This window comes from Oenanthe melanoleuca, chromosome 2, assembly GCF_029582105.1.
Source record: "Oenanthe melanoleuca isolate GR-GAL-2019-014 chromosome 2, OMel1.0, whole genome shotgun sequence".
NCBI classification, from domain to species: domain Eukaryota; kingdom Metazoa; phylum Chordata; class Aves; order Passeriformes; family Muscicapidae; genus Oenanthe; species Oenanthe melanoleuca.
In genome coordinates, this window is record NC_079335.1 from 39,693,532 (window position 1) to 39,717,667 (window position 24,136).

General features: G+C 35.8%; 1 protein-coding gene across 2 annotated transcripts in view; it reads left to right on the top strand.

The window, feature by feature from the left end:
- Positions 1–24,136, top strand: part of ST18 (ST18 C2H2C-type zinc finger transcription factor) — a 168,820-nt gene that overhangs the window by 96,684 nt on the left and 48,000 nt on the right. For both annotated transcript variants that reach the window (XM_056483099.1, XM_056483100.1), the window contains 3 exons: positions 3,551–3,605; positions 5,528–5,558; positions 21,076–21,266. In XM_056483099.1, the coding sequence (XP_056339074.1) occupies positions 3,551–3,605; positions 5,528–5,558; positions 21,076–21,266 (277 nt within the window). The remainder of the gene's footprint in view (positions 1–3,550; positions 3,606–5,527; positions 5,559–21,075; positions 21,267–24,136) is intronic.

A 24,136-nucleotide genomic window follows, 5' to 3' on the forward strand; every position in this document is an offset into this window, starting at 1 on the left:
CATGTTTTCAGAAAATAATTCAACATCAATATCTTCAGTAAATTTTGAGATCACAGAAATGGAGTACTACAGAAGCAGAAAACATTTATTTCTTAGCCTCCTTGCTCAATGATTTGGGACTGCAGAGCTGCTGTGCCTCTGTCCTCGTGTTTCTGACTGCCTATTTCCCACTAATTCCTTTGGAGTCCGTTAGTTAGCTTCAACAAATTTTGAAAAGAAAATATTTAGATGAGTCTAAAATCCATCAAATCAGAGAATCTAGCTATAAAGCACAAAGATTAAGTGGACTTAGTTCCACTATTAACTTGTCATTATTTTTGTAAAGCTTGCCCTTAAAAATGATGGGACTATAGCCCCCAATAAAATTTTCCTGGCAAACATTTAATTATCCCCATGATCCTTATGGCTAAAAAACTTAGCAGTGAGACACTGTGTGAGGATTTTGTGTAGACATGACCATTCTATTTACCCCTTATGGATTCCTGATTCAAGACAACACATGTAATGGGAGGGAGGGTGACCATCCCCCAGCTTTGACAGCATGAAGCACCTTCCAGAATCCACCCAACCTTTAGTCACAACAGAAATAATATGTCTCAAATTAACACCTTCATAACAATTACCTCTAAAAATGTTGACTAGAACTTCTCAGAATTTAATACTTTTGTTATTCCATGGGTGATTTGAAAGTTTGAATGCTTCTTGCTGACTATTCTTTGATGTAAATTCATGAAAAATTATCACTGTGTAGATGGAAAACAAAGGTGAGACACTTTGTTCACTTTGTATCAGTATCAGGCAGTCTCCAGAACTACCAAACTCTGGACAAAGATAGTACATTTAAATTTTGAGCAAAATAGGGGTTTTTGCTGACACAGTTAAGAAATTTCAGTTTTATTCAATTACTTTTGTATTTCAAGTAAATGCATAGGACTCTTTTGTAAGTTAAAGTGTCTTTTATGCAACACAGACACGATGATTATTTTGATATGTGTATGCACCAGGCTAAACTTTCCCATAAATTATAGATTTGAGTTGATAAAAAGATATCTCTCATATTGTGAAACTTTTACAAGGAAAGAAAATCGATTGAAAAATCACCTGCATGGATTTTATCATTGGTTTTCACTCTTTGTGCAGTTTTAAAATATTCATCACTATGCAACCTGCTGTTTAGACCAAAGTAACTGCTGTTCAGTAGAAGCAGTGGGCACTTTTTGTTTCATAATTAAAAGAGCAGCACTGTGATTGGTGTGGTATTTATTATGAAATGATGACAAAGGAGTACCAGTGGTTTTAATAGTTTTAGCTTACAGGAGCTGTTGTTAATTTTGTCTGTAGAGTTGCAGGTGAAATAATGCACAGTGGATAAATAGTCTATATTGGTTTAACTGAACATAATATATAGTGTGTTCTGGAGTTGTTTGTCTCAATAGACTATAGTAATCAAAAGTAATGAACCTATTATGTGCAGGACCTTGGAGAGCATAGAATGGCAGTAAAAGTGTGGCACATAAAAGGTTTATTAAAGGAAATTAAAGTCCATCATTGCCACACCTGCTCCCCTATTATAAGTCTATGGCAGGTCAGTGCCTTCAATCACAACTCAGCATCAGAGAACAGAGCCATGTTTCCCATTACCATTGCAGTCACATTGCAAAAACTCGTTCTCCAGCTTTTAAGGATAGTAACAAGTAAAGGCTACCATCAGCCCCACTACATAAACAGAAGCCCCTCACGTTTTCCCTGCTGATAATCAATATCAGATGCAAATTTAAACAGAGAAAAGGTATCATTGTCTGGCTTTGATGTGCATTTCCACCAATTTATATTTTCATTTCAGACATCACTATCCTGTGTTCTAGAATTACCCTTCTTCATGTCCATGACAAACCCTTTCAAATGTTTGTGTTCTCTCCTTCAAGCAGCTATTTTGATTCCAATAGCTGCTTATGATGCTCAAACACGTATAAAAACAAATAAACCCCAGGAAATTATAGAAATGCTTTTTATCCCCTAGAAAGGCCGACTTCACTCATTTTATTTCTCAGGTCAATTTTGTCATATTCTGCAATGTTCTTTCAGATAAGACCTTCAAAACAACTCAGTAATCTGAGTCATATAGAGCTAAAAATAAATCATACTCAGAGATTCAAACTGTATAAATGGAAAAAAGCACAAACAGGACTTCTTGCATCTTTCCTCAGTTCAGTGCAGTTCAGCTGATCCTCAGAAAGAAACAGTGAAATAATTGATATGATCTTCTGTTGACAACAGTATTTATCTTGCGACATTTTGCAGGGACAAGTCTGACAACTTCTGGTCTCCACATCTACCTATTGCCCAACACAGTCTTATAAATCAGACACTTATAAATCTGCAAACTGGTCTTCAGGAGCCCACTGGAGTCGCTTGGTCTACAGTATATTTTATAATTTTATCATCATTTTTATCATTTCACAAACAGGGAAACTGAGATTCCAGTCAAAGACAGATAGTAATGTTCCCTCTGAGACTGAAGACATAGTTCCCAACATTTTGCCTAGACAAAAATTACTGGTGATAGTGTTTTCCTTATGTGAAAAGTAGGTGTTACTTTTAGAAAGGAGTTTGCCTCCCTGGACATGGTCAAAATTGCACCTATGTACAATCTGCTATATGTCACTGCAGTTCTCCACACCACAACAAGAAATCTTAATCCCTTTGAATTTCAGGGGATTGCAATAAAATCCATGGATTGAAAGCCTGCCCCTATAATTATGTGTCTGGGCCATATCCAAGACCAGAAGGTGCATATTTCCAGTTTGGGTTTAGATGGAGCCAAAAGGGTAGTGAGAACAGCTCATCTTGAAAGAACTCTCTTATTTCAGTTAGAAAACTTATGCAGCTGACTTTCTGGGAGAGGTCTGGGTGTTTGATTGCTTGCATTTGTTTTTTTTTTAATGTAAAATACAAATCCAGGCACTACATTCTCCCAAAACACCTCCTATAAATCTGTAACTCATTGCCTCTTCAAGCAAAACTTCTTAAATAAGTAGTTGATTAAGTGATGAATTATTTCAAAGCTGTGTTGTTATGAGAGGGTTTCATGTTTTAAGGATAAAGTTGTCAGAAATGCAGGTTCCAGCATAGCTATAGAGCTATGTGACAGTGACAATAAAAATGCAGAGTTCCTGTATTCATGGCAGCTTTCTGGGATATTTTGTTTCAGAAGGTCGATGCTGAAAGCAGCACTCATGCAGCATTACTCTTCCTAACCTTATGCCTTCAGCTAACACCTGTAGACCTCGTCATTAAACCTTGCAGAATCACTCATAACCATCACTTTATTAAACAAATCTGCATCATTAAAGGTATCTCCCAGGTATTTACTAGATATTCACAGATGGCTTTTTATCTCTTTGACACGATTAATAAGGCATGATTATTCTTTTTTTTTCTATTACTCTCTAGCCTTTGGAAATGTGAAAAAAACAACATTGGACTATTTTTTTTTTTTTTTTCTCAATGGCAAAAGGTATGAATTAAAGACCTTGTGTTACTATTACAGATGGATGCAGATGGGGAAAATAAAAAGCTGCGCACACGCTCCAAAGGAACCAAGGGTGAGTTAGCAAGCCTGCTCCACGCCCCTGTGCCCAGAACACCATGAAATATCATAGTTCCTGTGCACAGCCCTCAGTGTGCACCCAGAGGCTCTGCAGCTTCCTTACGGCTGCTTTTTTAATCAGGACAGGACACCGACTGCTGGCATCAAGAGGCATGATGTTATTAGCTATGCTGCAAAAAAAAGCCAAAAAAATATCTACAGATGCTGTTTTCTTTGAGTTATTCTTCAAAGAAAATGAAGGTTACTCTTTTTATTATGCAAAAGAATCCCCAAAACCCAACAAAACAACAAAGCTCCCCTCCCAAATTGTTTTTCCACAGTGAGTAGAACTGACAACACTGAATGGATGCTTAAAAATAGTATGTCAAAACTTTGTCTCAGCCACCTGAATGTTCTTTTTTCTTTCTATTGCCATAAATTATCTATAAAATAGTTGTGTAATATGGTCCAGAAGAAAATTTTCTTTAATCAAAAGCTCCAGGTGTATGTGGCAGAAGAGAACCTTGTGGGGTTTTTTCAAAGTATTGGTGCTCGTGTTCCATTTGCAAAGTTATGACACAGTTGTATTTCCCAGATATTTCTTTCTTTTTGTAAGGAACAGATGGAGATGCAGTACTGAGAGATAAACAGGCCCTTAATGATCTCAACATCTGGAAAACATGATTGACTAGCAGTACAGCCCTTCCAGGAAAATAACTTTTTATTGTAATTCACAACACTTTTTGTGACTTGATAACAAGTGAAAAATGGATATACTTAAAAATAAATGTCAAAGTTTTGCCTACCCTGTGAACATTTTTGCTTGTGACTATTTTTAGAGGCACAAAGCACCCATTCCTCACTCTGATTTTAAAGAGAATTGTGCATTCTCAGGATTGTGCAAACCGGACCACTTCTATTTGTTGTCACAACTCAATAATCTGAATCATTAAATTTGTACCTTCATGTTCAAGTTACAGTAAGAATGAAAAATTAGAGTGATTTGGCATTACTTCTCTATTTTCAAATGATCAAAGGGGCAAAAAGTGCTAGACTTCACTCAGGAAAAGACAGAGGAAGAGCATTGAAGGACCAGAGACTGACTGCAGATAAAAGGGTAAATACAGACAAACCTTACTAAAAAACAAAATCATTGTCATATCAAAACTTTGATGCAACCCTCAGTGGTGATCACTGAAGTTATTATAAAATTCATATATGTTTCAAAAGTACCAAACAGAGAACTTGAAAAGTCTTGGAATAGGGAAGTTATTCACACAAGCAATAGGGCATGTCTTCTGTGTTGGTCAGGACTGTGAGTTAAAACTGTTTGGCTGGCATAGCAGAATTTAGTTGTAGTTAGTAGGAGTTTCACACCCTTTCACTCAAAAGGCTAAGGACAAAATTTTAAAACATGGATTTTTTTCCTCTGAGTTTTTATACATGTGCACACACTCTTATAGCAATTAATATATCAAGAACATTTGTGGAAACAGCAAAAGTTGCCTCTGCAATATGAGTAATCCCTAGAGACACCTGTTGGCCTTGTCAATGTGCTGTATACTATTGTGTGGACAGGAATTTGTAAACACCAGCATTTGCAATTCCCAAACTGATTTTAAATTCTGAAAAATATGAGATTTTGCATTCTATTTTCAGGAAAAACAAGGGTCTTTGCTTCTGCTTTTATTTTTTAAATTTTTCTTATTGTTCCACTGAACCTCATACTCCATGTTTCATGCATCCTAAAATAACTGTGAGAATTACATGTTCATTTAGCATTTGTCACTAGTAACTACAATCCTGTGGTTAGCATGAAATAACCACCTGTGTTTTGATAGCCACTCCTCTGTCATTACAGACAGGCAGGTGCAAGGCTGCAGAAAGCACAAGTCTGGAAGTGTAAACTAATTAATTCTTTCTTGCTTTTATTAACAGTTCAAGTGGACTCTATAGCTCAAGAGCTCAGGTAAGAACTTACATTGTTTATTTTTCAGTTTTATTTTCTTATTATATTGACAAATTTATACCACTGCTACTGCTATAAAATAAAGAATCAAGCAAATATATTTTTTATAGGTATGAAAAAGGATAATTTGTATGGATTCACTTTTTAGATACACAAAAAATTAAAGCAAAATGTTAGCAATATTTATGCAAGCAATATTTATACTTTTTATCAAAAGTAATGTGAAGTGGGGAGGATTCTGGTATGTTGTCTTTATCTTCAGCCTGTGTCAGGGCACACAAAAAGTAATTTCTGGTGAATCTTCAGATCTTCAGCCTTCTTTTACTGTAAGATATGTTATAGCATTTCAATATATGAACATTATAAGAGATATTAATATATTTTACTAGGTGACTTTTATAAAACTGATCCGTGTACTCCTGTAGATTCTAAATTCACTAATGGCTCATCCTTCTTTAAGTATTCGTTGAGGTTTCACAGTTTATGGAAGTAGGAGGGAGTATTTCTCAAACTTGCAAAAAGAATGTCAGTCCACTCAAATCCAAAATTGCACAAGGATATTTCAGACTGCAAATATTCTAGTAAAATTCCAGCATAACTACCTTGATCTAGCTATGCGTGCACCAAATCCAAATAACTGATCTAAAATCTTAAACTCTGGAAAAAATGGCAGATTATTCTGTACCAAATCTTCAAGAAAGAAAATATTTAAAGGTACCTGAAAATTTCTAGAGTTATTTAATCAGAATTGCAACTCCATAGAGCTTCAATGTAAATACTGAAAAAAAAAATTGCAGAAAGACCTTTAGAGGTTTTGTAAATGAAGTTATTTTCCCTACACTCCCTTTGCATCCCATGTTACTGAACTGCTTGCTTTATCTCAGCAGCCATCCAAAATAAGTGCTTGTGGGTTCATCCATCTAGGGAACAGAAACATAATCATGTGATTTATTTGAGCAACAAAAAATGCCCAATCTACTAAAACAGGACATGAAATATTTACAGGAAGTTATTTGCAGTGAAGACATACAATATTTTAAGGTTTTGTTTTATAATAAAACTGAGGAAATTATAAGCTTCTTATAGCTACTCCATGAACAGAAGTGTAGGCTAACTTTTTGGATAAATTATTCATGGTGAGTCACTCATTCAGCTCTACTGTGAATCTCATTTTTCTGTATGGCTTCAGTTTCCTGAGATTTAGTGCTTCTCCTTTTTTCCTCTGTGCATTGCTAATTTATGCACCAGAAGGATGCATTAATCCGAAGAGGCAGCCATCCAATAAAAGGGATGGTCCATGTGTTCCTAAGAGAAAAATGTTTGAAAAATAGAAGATGTGCAAGTTTCTGCAACATCAGGGAAGCTGTGACTTATGTATTATCGATTGCTATAGTTTTTCCCAAGCAACTTTATTTTTCCTTGTGAAATACATGGTGTCTTAGGAACTACTGTGTGGCAGATCACTCTGTCACAGATGTGGACTACCTCCATAAGGAAATGTACATTGAGTGAGCTAAACAGCACAGAAAAGCATTATCCAGTCCTTAAGAAGGTATTTATAATTTCTGCTGTACCAAATCCTGTATTGGGTGTCTCCACAGTCAAGTGACTGGCATAAAGTCAGGTGATCAACTTCTATAAATCTACTTGTCCATGAAAAGGTAGAGGGAGAGGGCAGGGACTGCTTTTTGGAAATGCAGCCTCAGGATTGCATTCCTGTTAGTGATACCCATATTATTGTAGGAAAACTATTGAACACTACTCAAGAATTAAAGACTGAAATAGTCTATGGTGTTCCCTGGATACAGATATTGGAACCACTGTCTTTTCTGACCAAGGATCTAAATGCTGTGTTGGCTGAGAAATTTAAATCCATGCTTAATTAATTTCCCCTTTTCCCCTGGCTTATCCTATCTGACAAAGCACTTTTGCACTCCTTATTGAGTTTCTGTTACAAAGTGCCTTGGGATACTTCTACATGAAAGACACTACATCAGCTTACATGCTCATTTTGTATTATTATTAATTTCATAACATTGATTGGTTCTAGAGCATTTGTTAGCCTTTTCTTATTCTGTAACTCGCATTTTGCAAAAGTAGAGAATAAAATAAATGAAAAGCAAAACAAAGACTTTCAATCACCAATTAGATTCAATAAAGCAGGAAAATTTTTCTTTTCTAAATTTCAGGCTTTGAAATCTTGCTTAACAGAATTCAATGCCAATAAACCTCTTGATTTCGAGAAAGCCAAGATTTCACTAAGAAAACTGTTGTTATTGTTATCATCCATCTTCTCCTGAAAAATAGAAACACCTTTCTGTTTAAAATATATATATTTTAGAAAAATATTATCTTAAGAGAAAAGCTGTTTTTTTTTTTTTCTTAGTAAAATAACTAAAAATTCTCTTTTACTGCACTGACTTTTCATAGAATAGTCTTTTCTTCCAGGTATGCACAGCAATTTAAGTGTCAAACTTGCACTTATTTATTATAACTATATGCCCTAAGGAATCCCAACTTTCAGTAAAATATAAAAAAAATTTCTTTATACATGGACACTGTTAACATTTCTGTGTTATTAGTTTAAATTTATTAGGGTTAACAATCTACTGTATGTGCTGTAGTGTTGAAGCATAGTACACTGCACTTAATAAGTCTTTCAAAATAGGACTATTTCTCCCTGAAGTCTTGATCATTTATTTATTAACAACATGATTTAATTTTTTATTTGGGAATGTACTGCTGTGGTGTTTTCATTGTTAGCTAAGCTACCTTAAGACAAGATGAATCTTTTTATCACAAGCTAAACATAGCAAACAACAGTATGTGGTAGAAGCCAGTGCTGAAGCTGGGAGATCCCTGTTCCATACATCCATGTTTGAATCTGACACCTTTTGGGCACAGCAACTCTGTTGTATCCATCTTCTGCAAGAAGCAGAATGGAGAGGTCTTCTCTTGGACAGTTTAGTCATGGACCACTGAAAGGACCAGGCCCTTCAGCTGTGTTCAGGATTAGAATGGAAACCAAAGTAAAGTGAGGAATATTGGAGTGATGTATTCTCATTACTGTGTTTTATTTAACAGATGGGATACAGTACAATGAACCATCTGTAGGTTATGGAGTGGCATCTGGGTCAGACCAAGGAAGAGCAAATTGGATTGATCCAAGCACAGGATTGCAAAAGAATAGATCAGTTTGGCTAAATCCATATCCAAATAGAAAGGATACCTTTTCTGGGTTAGGTACAGGTGAAACTAAGTGCTTTGGGTGTCTGTCACTGATGATTAATGTGAGTCCACAAGGTGTTTCAAGCCATGGGGAGCAGTATTGCTGTTTGGTGGCAATAGTTACACTTCCCCTTACTTTCTGTGCTGTTGCATCGCTTCCTCAAAAGTAAGGAAAATAAATTTTTTTATCTGGAGTTCTTGTTCCAGGTGTTGTGACATTTTAGATATTTGCAGAAGTTGAACTGTTCATTGTGAATGTATGGAGCTATGAGTATCTTCAATCCTTTAGCAGAGAGGGGACTAACAGAGCTGAGCTATCTGGCTGTCTCCTTGTTAGAAGCAGTAACTGGACAATTCACCCTTTTCTGCTGTCTATTGATTAGGAGGGTGAGAAACCAGCAAATCAACCCTGCAAGCGATGGAACTGAAGTATCTCAGAAAGTCTGTGTTAAACTTCAAAAAATACATTGTTAAAATGTATTCCTTACCTTTACCTGTAATGTTTTAAAGCTGTTGTATACAAATATATGACAACATGCTAGAAAGTATTTAACTAACTGAGGTAGTTATTCCTTATTCGACATTTCTGAATATTTTCCTGGTTTCCTTTAAGAACTGTTAAATTACATGTATGCAATAGTAACTGAGCTCTGTTTCAGACAGAAATAGAATGAAGGTAGAGAGTTTGGTAGATAGAAGGGAATTTGGCCAGTCAGGAAAAGCTCAAGGCATGAAAGAAAAGGTCTATTCATTCCTGGTTGCATTTAGAAAGGAATGATAGGCAACTCTTTTCCTGAACTTCATAAAGCAGATTTTTAAGAAGTATTTGTGTAAAAAAAAGCAGTAGTATGGCAGATCACTGGAGAAGGAGGTGAAAGTAATACTTGATGGAAGAAGTGAGCAGATGAAGAAAAATCACACAAAAAAGCTCCAAGGTGTTCCTCAGTAAGAATTGAGATTATGGTTGATTTGTGTAGCTATCACCTTCACAGTGGTGTTATCCCACAGCACTGCTTAGAAATGAGACAGAGACTGAGAAATCTGTTTGTTCCTAGCTGGCATCTGGAAAAACTGTCAGGTTTGTCCTTTGGGCTTGGCTTCTGTTTCCACAGGAGTTGGTCAGAGACTGATTTTCTGGAAACTGCTGTGGAAAAGCACATTTGACATAATCCTGAATAAGCACATTTGGAACAGAAACTGAGGTGGACTCCTGCATTTCCTGGTGTCTCATCTGTCTCCCACTGGCAGAGAGTGTGGGACACTTGCAGCCTTTAATGTGCTTTGCTGAAACAAATTGTATCTCTGAATTCAAGCAGACTTAGTAGTAAATGTTAAATGAAGATGGTCAATAGTTGCAGCTCCTGCCAGACATGTCTGAGCTTCAGAGAAAGTGATTTTTTGCAATTGAAGATTGGATGCTGAGAGCATACACTTCCAGCTCTCCTCCCCAGGGTCCCCATGATGGTAACTGGCTGGGGCAGAGCTCTGCCACCTTGGCATTTAAATATTCCTCCATGACATACTGGATTAGGCATTCCACCTGAGTCAGAGATCTGTATCATGATGTTTCTACTGATAACTGATCTTCAATTAAACAATGGGCTTTGATCCTAAGAGCAGCTATTCCCAGTATCTGTTAACAGAATGGGTTAGGGTATCTGCTGCTTGCTCTATCTTGGAAAAGGAACTTCCTCCCAGCCCAGCTATTGTAGAAATTGAAATGGTTATGGGGTGATGAAAATATTAACCTCTGTCTCTTACTCCATGATTTCTGGTACGAGCAAGTCTGTCACATTATTATGAATCATGCTTTCTTAAGTTCCCATTAAATCTTGTTCATTTACTATTCTTATCTGACAACATTGTTAGGTTCCTAAGGAACTTTATCTGTTATGCTAAAGCTCTCCTCAAACAATCTGTTGAAATCTATGCTTTACACTAAGGAAATGGTTTTGTAGCTGATGTTTGATAGAAAACATTGAGCAGCCAAACAGAAACACTGAAAAATCATGTGGTGCCATTTACTGCAAGGCAAAGGTAAGTATATAGTCACAGTATATTGTCACAGTCATAGTGGTGACAAAAAATAGTGTTAAGACTCACCTATTCTTACTATTATATCCTGTATGTCAATATAGTCATCATAAATTAAAAAAAAACGAGCATTAATGAAAATTGTAATGGCAATCAAGTTTATAGTCTGTCTTGTCTAAGTTCCTTCCTTGTTTCCTCCTTCATCTCCCAGTTGCCCTCTAATTAACCATCAAATTGTGAAATCTACAGAGTTTCATCCCTCCTCTCCCTTCACTCTGCCTCTCCATCTCATTTATTTTTGTCTTTTAATTTTCCCAGAGTTTGAATGGGCTGATGAACCTCAGGCTTTTTGACTTTTTTGTAGTACCAGATGCTTCCATAGTTCAGAACCCAATTAGTACTGTTAGACCAGTACCAAGACAACAGTTAACCACAAACAGAAAGTAAGTCAAAATTCAAGCATTTCCACTTCAAGTTTTCTTCTTTCAACATTCATGTGAGTGGATTAAGGCTTACATATAATGTTTGCAACTTGTGTGTAGAGAAGATCAGATAAGTTTTTTCACTCTTGTTAAAATGTCACTCTTTGAATGAAAAGTATTAAGATAATAAGAACCACCATTCTGTTTCAACAAATGATAACATGGTTCTGGGTGATCACATGTAATGACTTCTAACATTTTGCAGGTAACCTTGGGGTTCAAAGTTCTTTGACTTTCATATTCAGTGAGCTGTTCTGAATGAACCATTAAGATGGTTGTAATAAGAACTGTATCTCATAATTCTTTTGAGACAACTTTGGTTGGAGCTGTTAATAATGATTAATAATTTGCTTAATTCTGCTACACTTTGAGGCCTTTTGATCTATGTATTGTGACCTCTACCTTTTCTCCCTGGATTTATTTAGAACTTTTAGAGAAAGTCTTTCATGTTTTCAGATTTCTATTTTAGATTGCTTTAGTAGATACTTCATGTGCATTTGCTTTATATGTGACTTTTATAACTCTGTTTAGCAACAACTGCATTAGATATATTTCTAGCATATTATAGGCTTCTTTTGATGTCTACTATGTTGATTTCTTTCTAGCCAAAATCCACAGTCTCGGTGTCTCTTTTCTCTTCATTATTATATCTGATTGTGGTTTTACTTTTTTTTTTTTTACTTAAAGCCTCCATTTAATATTAAAAAGGGTAATTATAATTTAGTTTCAATTTATGTTTTTCAGTAAGAGTTTTTTTATAATACATGTCAAATCCACATAACTTTATTTTGGCTCCTAGATTGAGATAGTTATTTTCAGGTTTTTTCTACTTGAGAGCTAGCTGTATCTTAGAATACTCCCTGCCTTGGACTGAAATTTTTATGCTATTTAATATATTACATGAGTCCCTGTCTTCCCCATCACAACTTCTGTGCTTATCAGCACATAGTAAATGTTATCCTACCAAACCTACACAGAAATTTAGGGTTGCATATGCCTTCCTGCCTTCTGCTGCATGACAGAATGCATCAGAACATTACAGCCCCAAATGTTCCTTTCCTCTTATGGCAGATCTTTTCCCTGTAGATGACCACAAGCCACACAGAGATGGAAAAGCCAGCCCGTAATTTCTGCCTCATATATATCAATCATAAGTTAAATATTATGGCTAGCTGAATTGCTGCCTCTGACTGATGTCAAGGGTTGACTCAGCCAAGCAAAAGTGAGCAGAAACAGACTGTGCACAGCCTGGAGATAGCAAGGAAAGGAAAGGAATGCAGCCATGGGACCTCCTGCCACATTAAAGGGAGGCACTGGCTGCTGGCAATGAGTTGCTTACAGTCCCATTCTCTCTTGGCAAAAAACCCCACAAAGCTGATCTTCTTTACATCTTCTTTAACCAGACTGTAGTTACCAATATGCTTTTTATTTAAGCATTTACTCAGCTAGCAGGCTGACCACTCATGTGCAAGGCTTTATGGAAGCAAAGGTTGTGTGGATGATCTGTAGATTTGCCTAGAAACTTAATCCATTCTAAGCCAAATTCTTGGCCTGGGTCCCACTGGAATTTATTGACCTACTGAACCTGGACAGATTGAGTGAGTAAATGAAAAAGAGGCTAGGGAGGCTGGATTTGGCCCAGATCTTGAGCATCATTCATATTACTGAGTTTAAGGACTTCTTGAGCTCCACAGAATGAAAACTAAATTTTCTTTAAACTGGCTCTTTAAAAATAAATTATCTATTAGAAGACATACAATTTTAACCATGTTGAGTTCTTGATTTATGGAATGGCACTCTGAAAAAGTCATCCATTTCATTGACATAGTATTTCACATTGAGGGTTTATATGCAATATTTGTCATATGATCTGAATATCCTTATGATCCTACAAGTTTGTTAACTGAAAACAAGAAAATCAGAGAAGTTAAATCTCTGTTGTCTTCCTCTGAGTTGCCTTTCCTTCATGGAGAATCCTGACAAAATAATAAAATAGAGTTGAATAAAAAATGAGAATATATTTAAAAAGAAAAATAAAAAGCCATTTCAGGAAGCTCTTGCAGCCTGAAATTTTTGTCCACAGAGGCATGAGGTTGAGGTGTGGGTAAATTTCACCATAACTGCATGTCTTTTTCTTATGTTGCTGCTGACTTATCATTGCTCCTCTCTTTTTACATGCTTCTTTGCATTTGCTAAATCATTTCACAGTCCAGTTGTTCTTTTTGGTCAGGTGGCCTGTAACACTCAGTTTACAGCCTGAAACATCTCCAAGCTCAGTACATAATGACTCACCACCATTACCCATTTCTCCCCAGCCTCTTCTTATGGGGTCTAATAAATCTTCTTTTACCAACAAGGCTATGACAGTTCCTTTGCTTTTTCTTATACGTCTTTTTAAAATAAAATACAACTTTCAATATCTTGCTCCAGCCAGCTTTCAGTTATGATACCATATTTTCTCCACATTATTATCCATCCAGTTCTGCTCCTTTTTTTTTTGTAGCTAAACCTTCCATTTGTGTATATAAAAGACCTTTAATACCCCCAAGTTACTGATCTTGTTTTTCTCTATACTAGTGTTCATAAATATAAATATCCCTTTTATCTTTTTCCCATCTATATCTCATGTCCATTCCTTTCATCTTGGTCCAACCCTGGACTGAACTTCTGACAACTCTCGCATTTTAGAAAAAGGAACATTGCAATAAACTTCCACAGTTTTAGAAGGTCCTTTAACCCTGGAATGGTTGTTACAGGGCACAGGAACTGTCTCTGCCTTTCACAGATACAACTTGTAAACCAAGCTGTATGAGTTACAAAGGGATGACTTTTTTTTTGTTTTTTTGTTTTTTTGTTTGTTTTTTTTTTTGTGTATGTTTTGTGTGCTGTTTAAAAATGAGAATCAGTCGGATTTTGTTTAATTACCACTGGAGTAAATCCTCTAAGTTCTAAGCTTCATTGCAACCAATTCTCTCTGTTCAAATGAAGAGCAATTTTTTTTCAACACATTTTATTGGTTTATATGCTTACCATTTAAATGTTTTAAAATGTTGATGGAAGAAAATGGTTTTTACCTGATGAATTCTTTCATAAATGTAGTTTTGGGGAATTTCTAGCTGGAATACTTTTCCAGATTCTTTTCATCTCCTAGTCTGAATCAGTAAAATACAATACACTCAGTCATGTAATAAATTATCAGAATGTTATAAAATGTTATAAATTATCTGAAATAATCCTACAACTTGGTTAATTCCATAAAATAGAAGAAACCACTAATGCAAATAACTGTGGCTCCAGATGAGCAGTTGGGGCAAATATATGTTTAACTTCTTGTCAGTAATGAGAACTCGGTGGTCCTTTCCAGGACTAGCCTTCAAAATTTCATCTATAAAATCTCATATCAGTGTTAACAAATGTCCTTGTTTAATATTTTCACATAAAGTCATAAGTTTTTATTTGCATAATTTTGGGATACTTTTAACAATTGCAAAATTATTTAAATAGCTAGGAAAAACAGTCTTGTTTTCTGATTTAACTTGGTCTTAGACTGCTAATGAATTTTATCCAAAGCCTTGATGGCAATTTTCTCAGCTGCCAGTCACAGTCTTACCCCTTGAAGTCCTTCAGGTAGTTGATGTGTGACTACCTAAAACTTGCAAATCAAACAGTTGTTTCTGGACATTTGCAATTTTCCGTCATCTCACAGTTCACAAATCTTACTTTAATTTATTTTAAGTAGGTATAATGGTGATTTTATCCCTTGCTCCAGCATATTCCACTATTCAGGGATAAATTCATGGACATACAAAACCTCTGTAAACATAATTTCATATCACGTTGAGTAGAAAGATGTTTGGAATTGGAAAATTCATTTCAGGATGGAGCATCAGAATACAGTGCAGTAGAAATCCTAACATAATGAATTAACATGTTTTTAATCCATACAGCAGACAAAAGAGGAGGTATTGAAACACAAATCCTTCTGGGATTGAGAGTTGAAGGGTACACAAATGGGTTGAAGTCATTACAGCCTTTTCTTAACTGGCATTCTCACTAATGAAAAGCATCTCATCAAGTATCTTTCTTTAAAAATATAAAAGGGATGGGTCAAGAAATCCTTCTTCATTACACCAGTAATTTTCTTTTTGTGCTTTGAGAAAACTGTCTTCATTTTGAATCCAGCAAATATATGGATTTTAGATCCATGGGATAAAGTAAGCAGGATTACTGTTTAGCTGTCATTTTTTCCAAGTGTCTATAAGCCTTGTAAATTTTATATTTTAGTATCCATGATCCAAAGTGATGCACTTTTTAAAATAAAACATTCAAATGTATATAATTTTACGCATACATATATATACATAAATATATACATATACATACATATAAAATCTAGATTAATCTGTGTGTCTTAAAGTCACTTGTATCTAGTTTTCTGATTTAGTATACAGGAAGATTTTGATAATTCTTTCATATTCAGTAAGTGATTTCATGGCATTGAAAACACCACCCTAGAACCCCGACTGTGGGAAAATTCTTGCAGACCCAACTGGTGCTGTGGATTTTCAAACTTTCTGTGGAGACTCTGACTTCTTGAAATTGTTAACACCATCTTTCTGTCTGTTATCCTGTTTAGAGCAACCTAAGCTGACAACACTTTCTCTGAGCTACAAGATTTACATACACTTTTCACAAACAAGGAGAGCCAATTAAGAAAGTGGAAAATAAATCTGTTTTAACCTGACGACAAACCACTGAGTCCCAGTAACACTCCACCAACCTTCCCAACCTCTGTTGTCCATCTGAAGTTACTGTAATTAACAACACCAGTTTGGGTTTTCCACTGCAGTCTACCAGAACTCTTTTTTGAACTGACATTACAGCTCCTTTCATGAACTTTTGTCATTGATGGTTGCTGTAAGTTATATCAGCAATATAATATGAACTGGCACGTGATCAATCCTAGGAGCAAATCATCCCCTTTCTGTATTCAGGGCTGGTAAATTCTCCTAATCATCATCAGTTTATGAGGAACTCAAATTTTTTCTTGATTTTAGGTGATCAGATATTTTCACTGCTCTAGCCTAAATCCTAGGGAGCCCTTGTGCTAAAGAATTAGACAGCATCCAGTTAATCTGTGTTTTAGAGAACTGATAAAAAAGAGAGATTAAGATGGGGAGATGTTTAAAGTTTACCTTCCTCGTAGATACTTCTGATTCTTAAAATTCTTAGAAGAAAGCTCAACCACAACAGACACTTGTATGTCACTGCTTCATCTTTGAGTGGCAAGGGTTCCTCAATTTTCAAATACCAACTCTTCCCTCCTGTAAGGAAAATGTAGCATTTGATTACATTGTCTAAGGGCATGTGAAAGTTTGGGGAGAAACAAAAACCTAATCTAGGTCAAAAGCATCTGACAGTATCTTCAAGCACTATATGATTTAGGAGTAGTTAGACTAACTTTCTCTGTGTAAGTACTAGTGTGAGGTTAAATGCTTCTGTACATCAGAAGATGCTGTCTCCTTTAATCGTAATTGAATTGTTAGCAAAAAGTCAAAATCCAATTCATGTTACAAATTCAAAATAATTTTCTCTTCAATTACAAATTTCCACTAAATTTTATTGCACAAATTCACATAAGGTATGGGATCCTTACACAGTAGTAGAAAATAAGTGCCTTGGTATTTAAAGGCATTTATTTTCCCTCTTGAATCTAAGAATTGTATGTGAGATGTGTATTGTTCTGGTCTCATTATTTTACATGGCATCCATTACAAGCATTACTGAAAACCAGTTTTCAGGCTGAAAGTACCCTTAGTTTTACCCACTATGGCAATTCTTTGCTCTGTTTTCATGCTTTTCCAATCTGCAGGCTACTGTGAATAAGAAAAAATCCTCAGTGGTCTTGAATTCCTGCCAGCAGATTAACAACAACAAATCCTTGCTGGATACAACATGGCTAAGGGTCGGGTTGAAGGCTTGACAAACACATCACTTAGATGAAACAATTAAAAAAAAAAACAAAAACAAACAAAAAACACAACAAAAAATGAGCATGACCAGTTTTACAGAAAAGCTTAATGTGTTCATGTGTTGCTTAAAACCCCTCTTTTTCTCCTGAGACATTGTTTTGTGGTGAGGATCCAGTGGACAGTACTGCCTGCATACTACCAGTGTCTTCAAGACGTGATCTGAAAAAAAATAAAGGAAACAGAAAGACCCATTAAATTCCCCCAAATATATATTTAGGTATGAAATATCTATGGAAGATTTATCTTGGGGATTTTTCAGTATATGCAGCCAGGTCTTAAGTGTCTCAGATTTTAACCTCTTGACTCACACTATGATAATTGACACAAGACTGATTTTGGTAACTCAATTACTGACTAAAAAAAGATATAATAAAAACTTTGCTCATTCTAGATAGCACAAACATGATTTGTTATCCATAAAATTTAAGCACAGTTAAACAGGGAAAAAAAACCCCAACTATGTATTGGCTTTAGGCTCATAGCAAAAAGAGCTTCTCCTGTTTTATGAGCCTTGGATTACCAAATAACCTTGACAGCTGAATCAGTGTTCCATGACAACAAGCAGGCCATTGATAAATAGCAACAAAACTATTAGATGTTGAATTTAAGAGATGAGTAATAGAGAAGCTAAATTATAGGTTTATCACTTGACAAAGTACAGCTTGACAAATCAGTGATAACCTACATGTGTGTCTATGTATGAATGCACACAAGGAAAAGAGAGAAACAGAAACTTTTAAAGACAAAGGTGAAATTGACATGACATGAATGTTACAAAGGCATAAATATATTCTTTTCATAGTACTAAAATTCCTGTTTTCCATTATCAAATCCTTAACAAATCACGTGTACTTGAAAAAGCTGCTGCTTGTGATTTTTTTCTGGTTTTATTTAAATTTTTCATTTTAAGCACTGTAAGGTAGAATAGGTGAGGAATTTTGATATGTGATAGAACTTTAAACTGGTTCCTGCAAACTAATAAATTAAAAGCTCAAAATCAGCAGTTTAAAGCACCATCAGCAAAAGCAAGAGCTGAAAAATGGAAGGCAATTTGAACTTCTTAGGAAATAAGTGGCATCTATGTTTGTCAACTTCCTTTAATCAGAGTTTACTAAAAGTTGAATCTTATGCCTTTTTAAAAAATGTTGGGCTCTATCTGGATGGATGACTGCTCGTGTACAGAAAAACACACAATAAGGACAAGCTAATGCATCAGTCTTTCATAGAGGAGAAATTCTCTAACATGACCAGTGCTCCCAGGAAGATCTGTGGGCCTCCTGTCCTGACTTTGAGGCAGCAGCTTTTGATTTACTGCTGTAAACTGTGGTGGCTCTGTGAGGTAGGTTCATGTGCTTTGATTTCCCAGAGTAGATCTGCAGTGTGGGAGCAATACTCCCACACTGGTCTTGACCATGGTCTGCTGATGCCTCACTTTGACTCTTTTTTCCAGCTGTGGTGAAAAAACCAACATGTTGAATAAGTGTTATGCCAGTCCACAATGTGGGACTTGTGATATTCTGTTGCTAGAAAGAGACTGTACTCAGTGAGCAAGAATACAGAAATGAATTTTCCATATTGACACGTTTTCCTTTAACTTGAGGTTAGTCAAAATCTTGACAATACTTAGACAAATTACAGTATTAAGGCTGAAGAACTAGATGAAGTTCTGTGACCCGTGTTGCACAGGAGGGCATATTACATGATCCAATTGGATCACTGGTTCCAAAAAGCTATTAAATATTCTGTTATTAGCAAACAGCTGTAGTTTTGTCAAAGGGGAATGAAACACTGGGAATTCATCATATCCTAAACACTTTCACAATATCTACTGGAGGGTAAATTGACAAATAAATGATAAACATCAAAAACAAACCTAGTGATGGTTTTGGTTAATAAAAAATTGTGTATGAAGGGATTTCAAACTTTTTTGATTTTTTCAGTTTTCCTGGCACAAGACAACTGGTATGAAATGCCATTCACAAATATGAACTAAGTAACTGTATTTCCTTAGAAATAAATTATGCATTTTTTGACACTCCATCCATCTCTGATATCTGTTGTATGGGCATTATTTCCAGTGCAACACTGATACTGCTGTGATTCTGACCTTTATTGTGATATTCATGTTATCTTCTATTCATAAACAGAGAAATAACACAGAAGCCATTTTTTATTCAACTACAGCATATGCTTACCATCCCATATTCAAGGATTCCAGATGCCCATAGCATTTCAGCCTTCTGAAGATCAAGATTATCCAGTGTTTGAGATGTATATGATGAAATTTTAGCATTCCCCCTAAAATGCAGATATTTGTATTTGCACATCCTTTATGTTTGCCATGAGGGATTGCCAAAAGGGTGCTTAGCCAAAAATTTTTGTTTTTTTTTTAACAATAAGCTCAAGTTAGTCATATGCTTTCATCCAAAACAATCAGAACCTGAGCCAATTTCGGGCACATAAGATACCTTGGAAGGATGAATTTATGCTGTTGAGCTTCTAACGTGTGTAACAAATAGTTCTCTTCATACTTTTTTTTTTTTTTGCAAATCTTGCAGCTAAGTCAGTGAACCAAATGCAAAATCCAACACCTAAGGGCACTGTGTAGATTTGTAATGCACCCTGGGGGCACCTAAGGTTGAGAAACCATTGAGTGGATTACACAGATCCATATATGTAGTTTTTTCATCTCTGACAGATATAATATGAGCACTATTATTTGTACAACAAAAATGTCCTAGTATACTGTGTGTGAGAGAAAAAGAAAATAATGTCAAATCACTTACATGAAAAATTATTACGAAAAGAGTTTTGAAGATTCCAGCCTCTTCAGGAAATGTCTTATGTTGTAGCACCCATAGAGATTTGTATAGTGACAAAGGTTTGGCTAAATAACTGTAGAACCAAATGAATATTCAGATCAATATATTAAGGTCTATTAGGAGCTGAAAGAAGTATATTAAATCTGCTAAAGATCTTCCTCTCTAAAATCCTGCCATTCTTCCTGTGTGTCATCTGAAAGTTAGGCATCTGAACTGGATAAGACCTTTCCCAGGGAACAGCTTCCCCTTTTATCGCATAGAAATAGTCTCAAGTGAGATGAATAGCCCTTTGCAGGAGCCTTTTTTCATTGTCTTTACAGAGACCTGTGTACAGCTTAAACCAGGTCTTTATGGCTGGGGTAAATTAAATGAAAGCAATGCTCAGGAGTAATATTAAAAGGGGGACTGGTGTTGCAAAATGTTATCAGTGTACAGTGTGTTTCTCACGGGTTTTATGCTGTTGAACTCAACGTGTGTAATTGGATATTCATACTGATGTAAAGGTTAAGGACCAAAGGCTCAGGATTTTGTAATACAACTGGTGGTATAATTTTCCCTAGAGCGGTTTTCCTGGATTATCAACACAGGCTATAGTTTTGTTATCCTTTCCTTAAGGCTGTTGGGTTATGGATTTTTTATTTTGTTTTGTTGTACTACTCATTCTGCCTCTCCAAAAAAGATTTTGGCAGCAGTGAAAAGAAACGGGACTTGCCTGTGGCCTGGACTTTCAGTACCTGAGCTAAAATTAAATATCTGCTAGACAGAGTTTGCTGAAACTGCAAGTGATTTAACATTTGATCAATCCTCACTTTTATACTTAAACTATTAAGTATTAAACTAGAGGCTGATGCTATTTTTAAAACAATTTCTTTCTCATTTTCTCCCACTTTTCCCTGTCTCCGGCAATTGATCATTATAGTGCCTACAAATGCTCCATGGCTAAGAAGAGAAAAGCTGAAGATCAGATATCAGGTGTCCCTGTCAACAAAAGGAAGTCCCTGTTGATGAAACCCCGCCACTACAGCCCCAGCTTGGAATGCAAAGAGGAAAATGAAGACAGGACAGAGTTACAGGAAGATATCAGTGTCCTCGAAAGCAGCTTAGCTCCAGGTAGTTGCTTGAACTCCACTTGAACTTGAATTCCACAAGAAGGGAAATAAAAAACAGTATTTTGAAAGAGGGTGTAAAATGTTTGACTTTTAGGAGAGTTGGAATGGCACCTTTCTGTCCAGATTTAACCATCATACCTCCATGTGTTTTGTACAATAGCTTCTCCTGGGGTCTAGGAAATGCTTTGTAGGTCACAGAGACAATGACTGCAGCAGGTCAGATATGGAGCAGCATCTGCTTCTCCACTGCCTCTGTCTAAGAACAAGCCTAAACACACCACCATCACACACATTTCTGAAGAGTGGATTTTCACTGGAATATATAGAGCTCTTAGGAGGGAAAAATAATGCTTAGCAAAACATTGTTGACTTTAACATTTAGCAAAGCAATTTCATGCGAGTGACTGCTGTGTGTGTTCTGTTTAACACGATTATTAGACTCAGCACTTTTATAGTTGTTATTCCAACACTGGTAAGCCAAACACACCCAGCAATTTATAGCAGCTTCAACAACGTGCATGCTGCAGAATATGGACAAGGATGGGAGGACAGAAGGGTATAGATATAGTATGTTTTGATTGCTCTTCCTTTCTAATATATTTAAGTGAGAAGATATCAATGGATGATATCAGGAAGATACTGGCAGTCACCTGCATACAGCAAATGTTAAAATAAAAGGAATGTGATCTGACACTGGGGAATTAGTAATCATGGATAATAGGTAAACTGAATGAACTTAAATGTCACTCAGTTGCTGGTTGCTATTGGAATTAAAAGATAATTTATTTTACACTTAGTTTCTTCTCATTAAATGATTTGAAGGACAGGGTGGTAGATTATATCATCTAGGGTCCCTTCACCACAAAAGACAGGACCTAGATGGTTTTTCAAGGTTCCTTCCAGCCTGGGCTGTCCTGGTATTTTATGATGAACTGAGATTTATTTTTTTATTTGTGCTATTTGTGTATTTATCCACTCTAAAATGAAGTCCTTAAAACAAAGCAAACCCCACAAATTTTATATGTATGATTACTATAAAACACACAGAAGAGGAATAAGAATTTCAGATTAAAGAGTCAAATCCTGATTCCACTAAAATTAGTGGAGGTCTTTGTGGCATTTCTATAACAGTAAAGTTTTCAGTCAGCTGTCACTTGTAAATCTTCCAGGAGAAGATGTTTCCAAAGGTCTGCATCCCATTGCTGTGAAAGCCTAGAAGGTAGCACCATCTTCAAACAGAACATTAGGTAGCAAGGTGATACACAATGTCTCTGTCTTTTGGGTGACATTTTAAAGAAAAATCAATCAAGGGAAAAATCCCATCTCTCTCAGTGCCTGTTCAGGCTGCAGGGAGTATTTCTAGCTCCTGACACCAGAAGCGAATCTGTTGGAGTAAAAGTTTCAATATGGTTCTTGTCTTGGGGCTTTGTTATTGTTCATTTTGACATTTTTTTTGTTTGTTTTGTTGGGGTTTTTTTTGGTATCTGGATTTAGCTATATTTTTTTGTGTTGATTCAGCCTGGTTCCTGACCATACAGAGTTGCACTCAGTATTGTCTTTTTCTTCCTCTTTTTCTGTCCTCTCCACACCTTAAAGAACCTGATGAAGGGAAATTACTAAAATGAATGTAAAAATAGACTCTGTGTCATATAAAAACAAACCTAAGTTATTTAACTTGAGTTCCCTTTTTAAAAGGGGCAAGGGTTGGGCCAAATCCATTGATAAAACAGTAAGGAAACCATGCCCTTCAGTTAAAACAAAAAATCCCACTTGATTTCTAAATGTTTTGTTTGACACCAGTATGATATATTCCAACCTGCTTGTGTCAGTGATAATACAACCTACACCTTTTGCATAAATTTTACCCACCACAAAACAAATTTCAGGGAAAGCATACAGTTGATCTTGATATATAGGTTTACTTGGGTTTCCTAGTATAATATTGCTCACTTTATTATGAACTCATGATTCTTTTCGGTTGATCAATTAATTATTCAGTTCATGGATTGATGCAACTGTAAACTAAGCTGGGTTTTGATTATTTTAAAAGTAAATTTACAGCCTGTAGATGTAAAAAGCAAAGCTGGGACAGCTGAACCATGAAGACTTATTCAACAACAAATTTTTAAACACTGCTGATTATTTAAGGGCCAAAATTTTTTTTATCATGAACTTATATTATTTTTCATCTTTCACACATAAAAATAACTGAAGAAACCTTTTACCATTGAACATTTTGTTTGGTTTGTTTCCTTTTGATAGGTGGGAGATTTCTTCTATGATACTTTTTTTGTTACTTTTTGAAATCACCCACTGACAGGATTCTGTTATTTTCCAAATGGCAGAAGAGCAAATAATGGAAACCCATTTGACTAAAGTTAGTTATAGAGCCAAATCACCATTCTTCCTTCCTGACATGTGAAAAGATGGCACACTTTATTCAGAATACTGCAATGTGTGTGGTACTGGACCAGCTGCTGAAAAGTTACACGAAGGTTTACAGACACTTTTTTAAATACAACTTTAGGCACACAGTGCACAAGGCCGCCTCTCCCTGCACGAGTCCAATTTTCTGAAGAAGAATAAGAATTAATCAATATTTTCTTTTAACATATAACAAACAGTTGAACCAAACAATTATGTAAACTGGAAATGACCCAAAATGCTAACAGTTTGGCAGCAGTAAAGTGAAATGCATTGTGGTGCACATGTGCATTTTTGTCCCCCTTTTCCCCTCCACAATAATCTGCACTTAATAGGAATATTTTAAACTATGTAGCTAAGCAACAGAGGTAATTGTTGCTTTCTAGAGCTTTTGTTAGGCACTCTAACACAGCCCAAATATGCATAATTAGGTATAATGTCTATAAA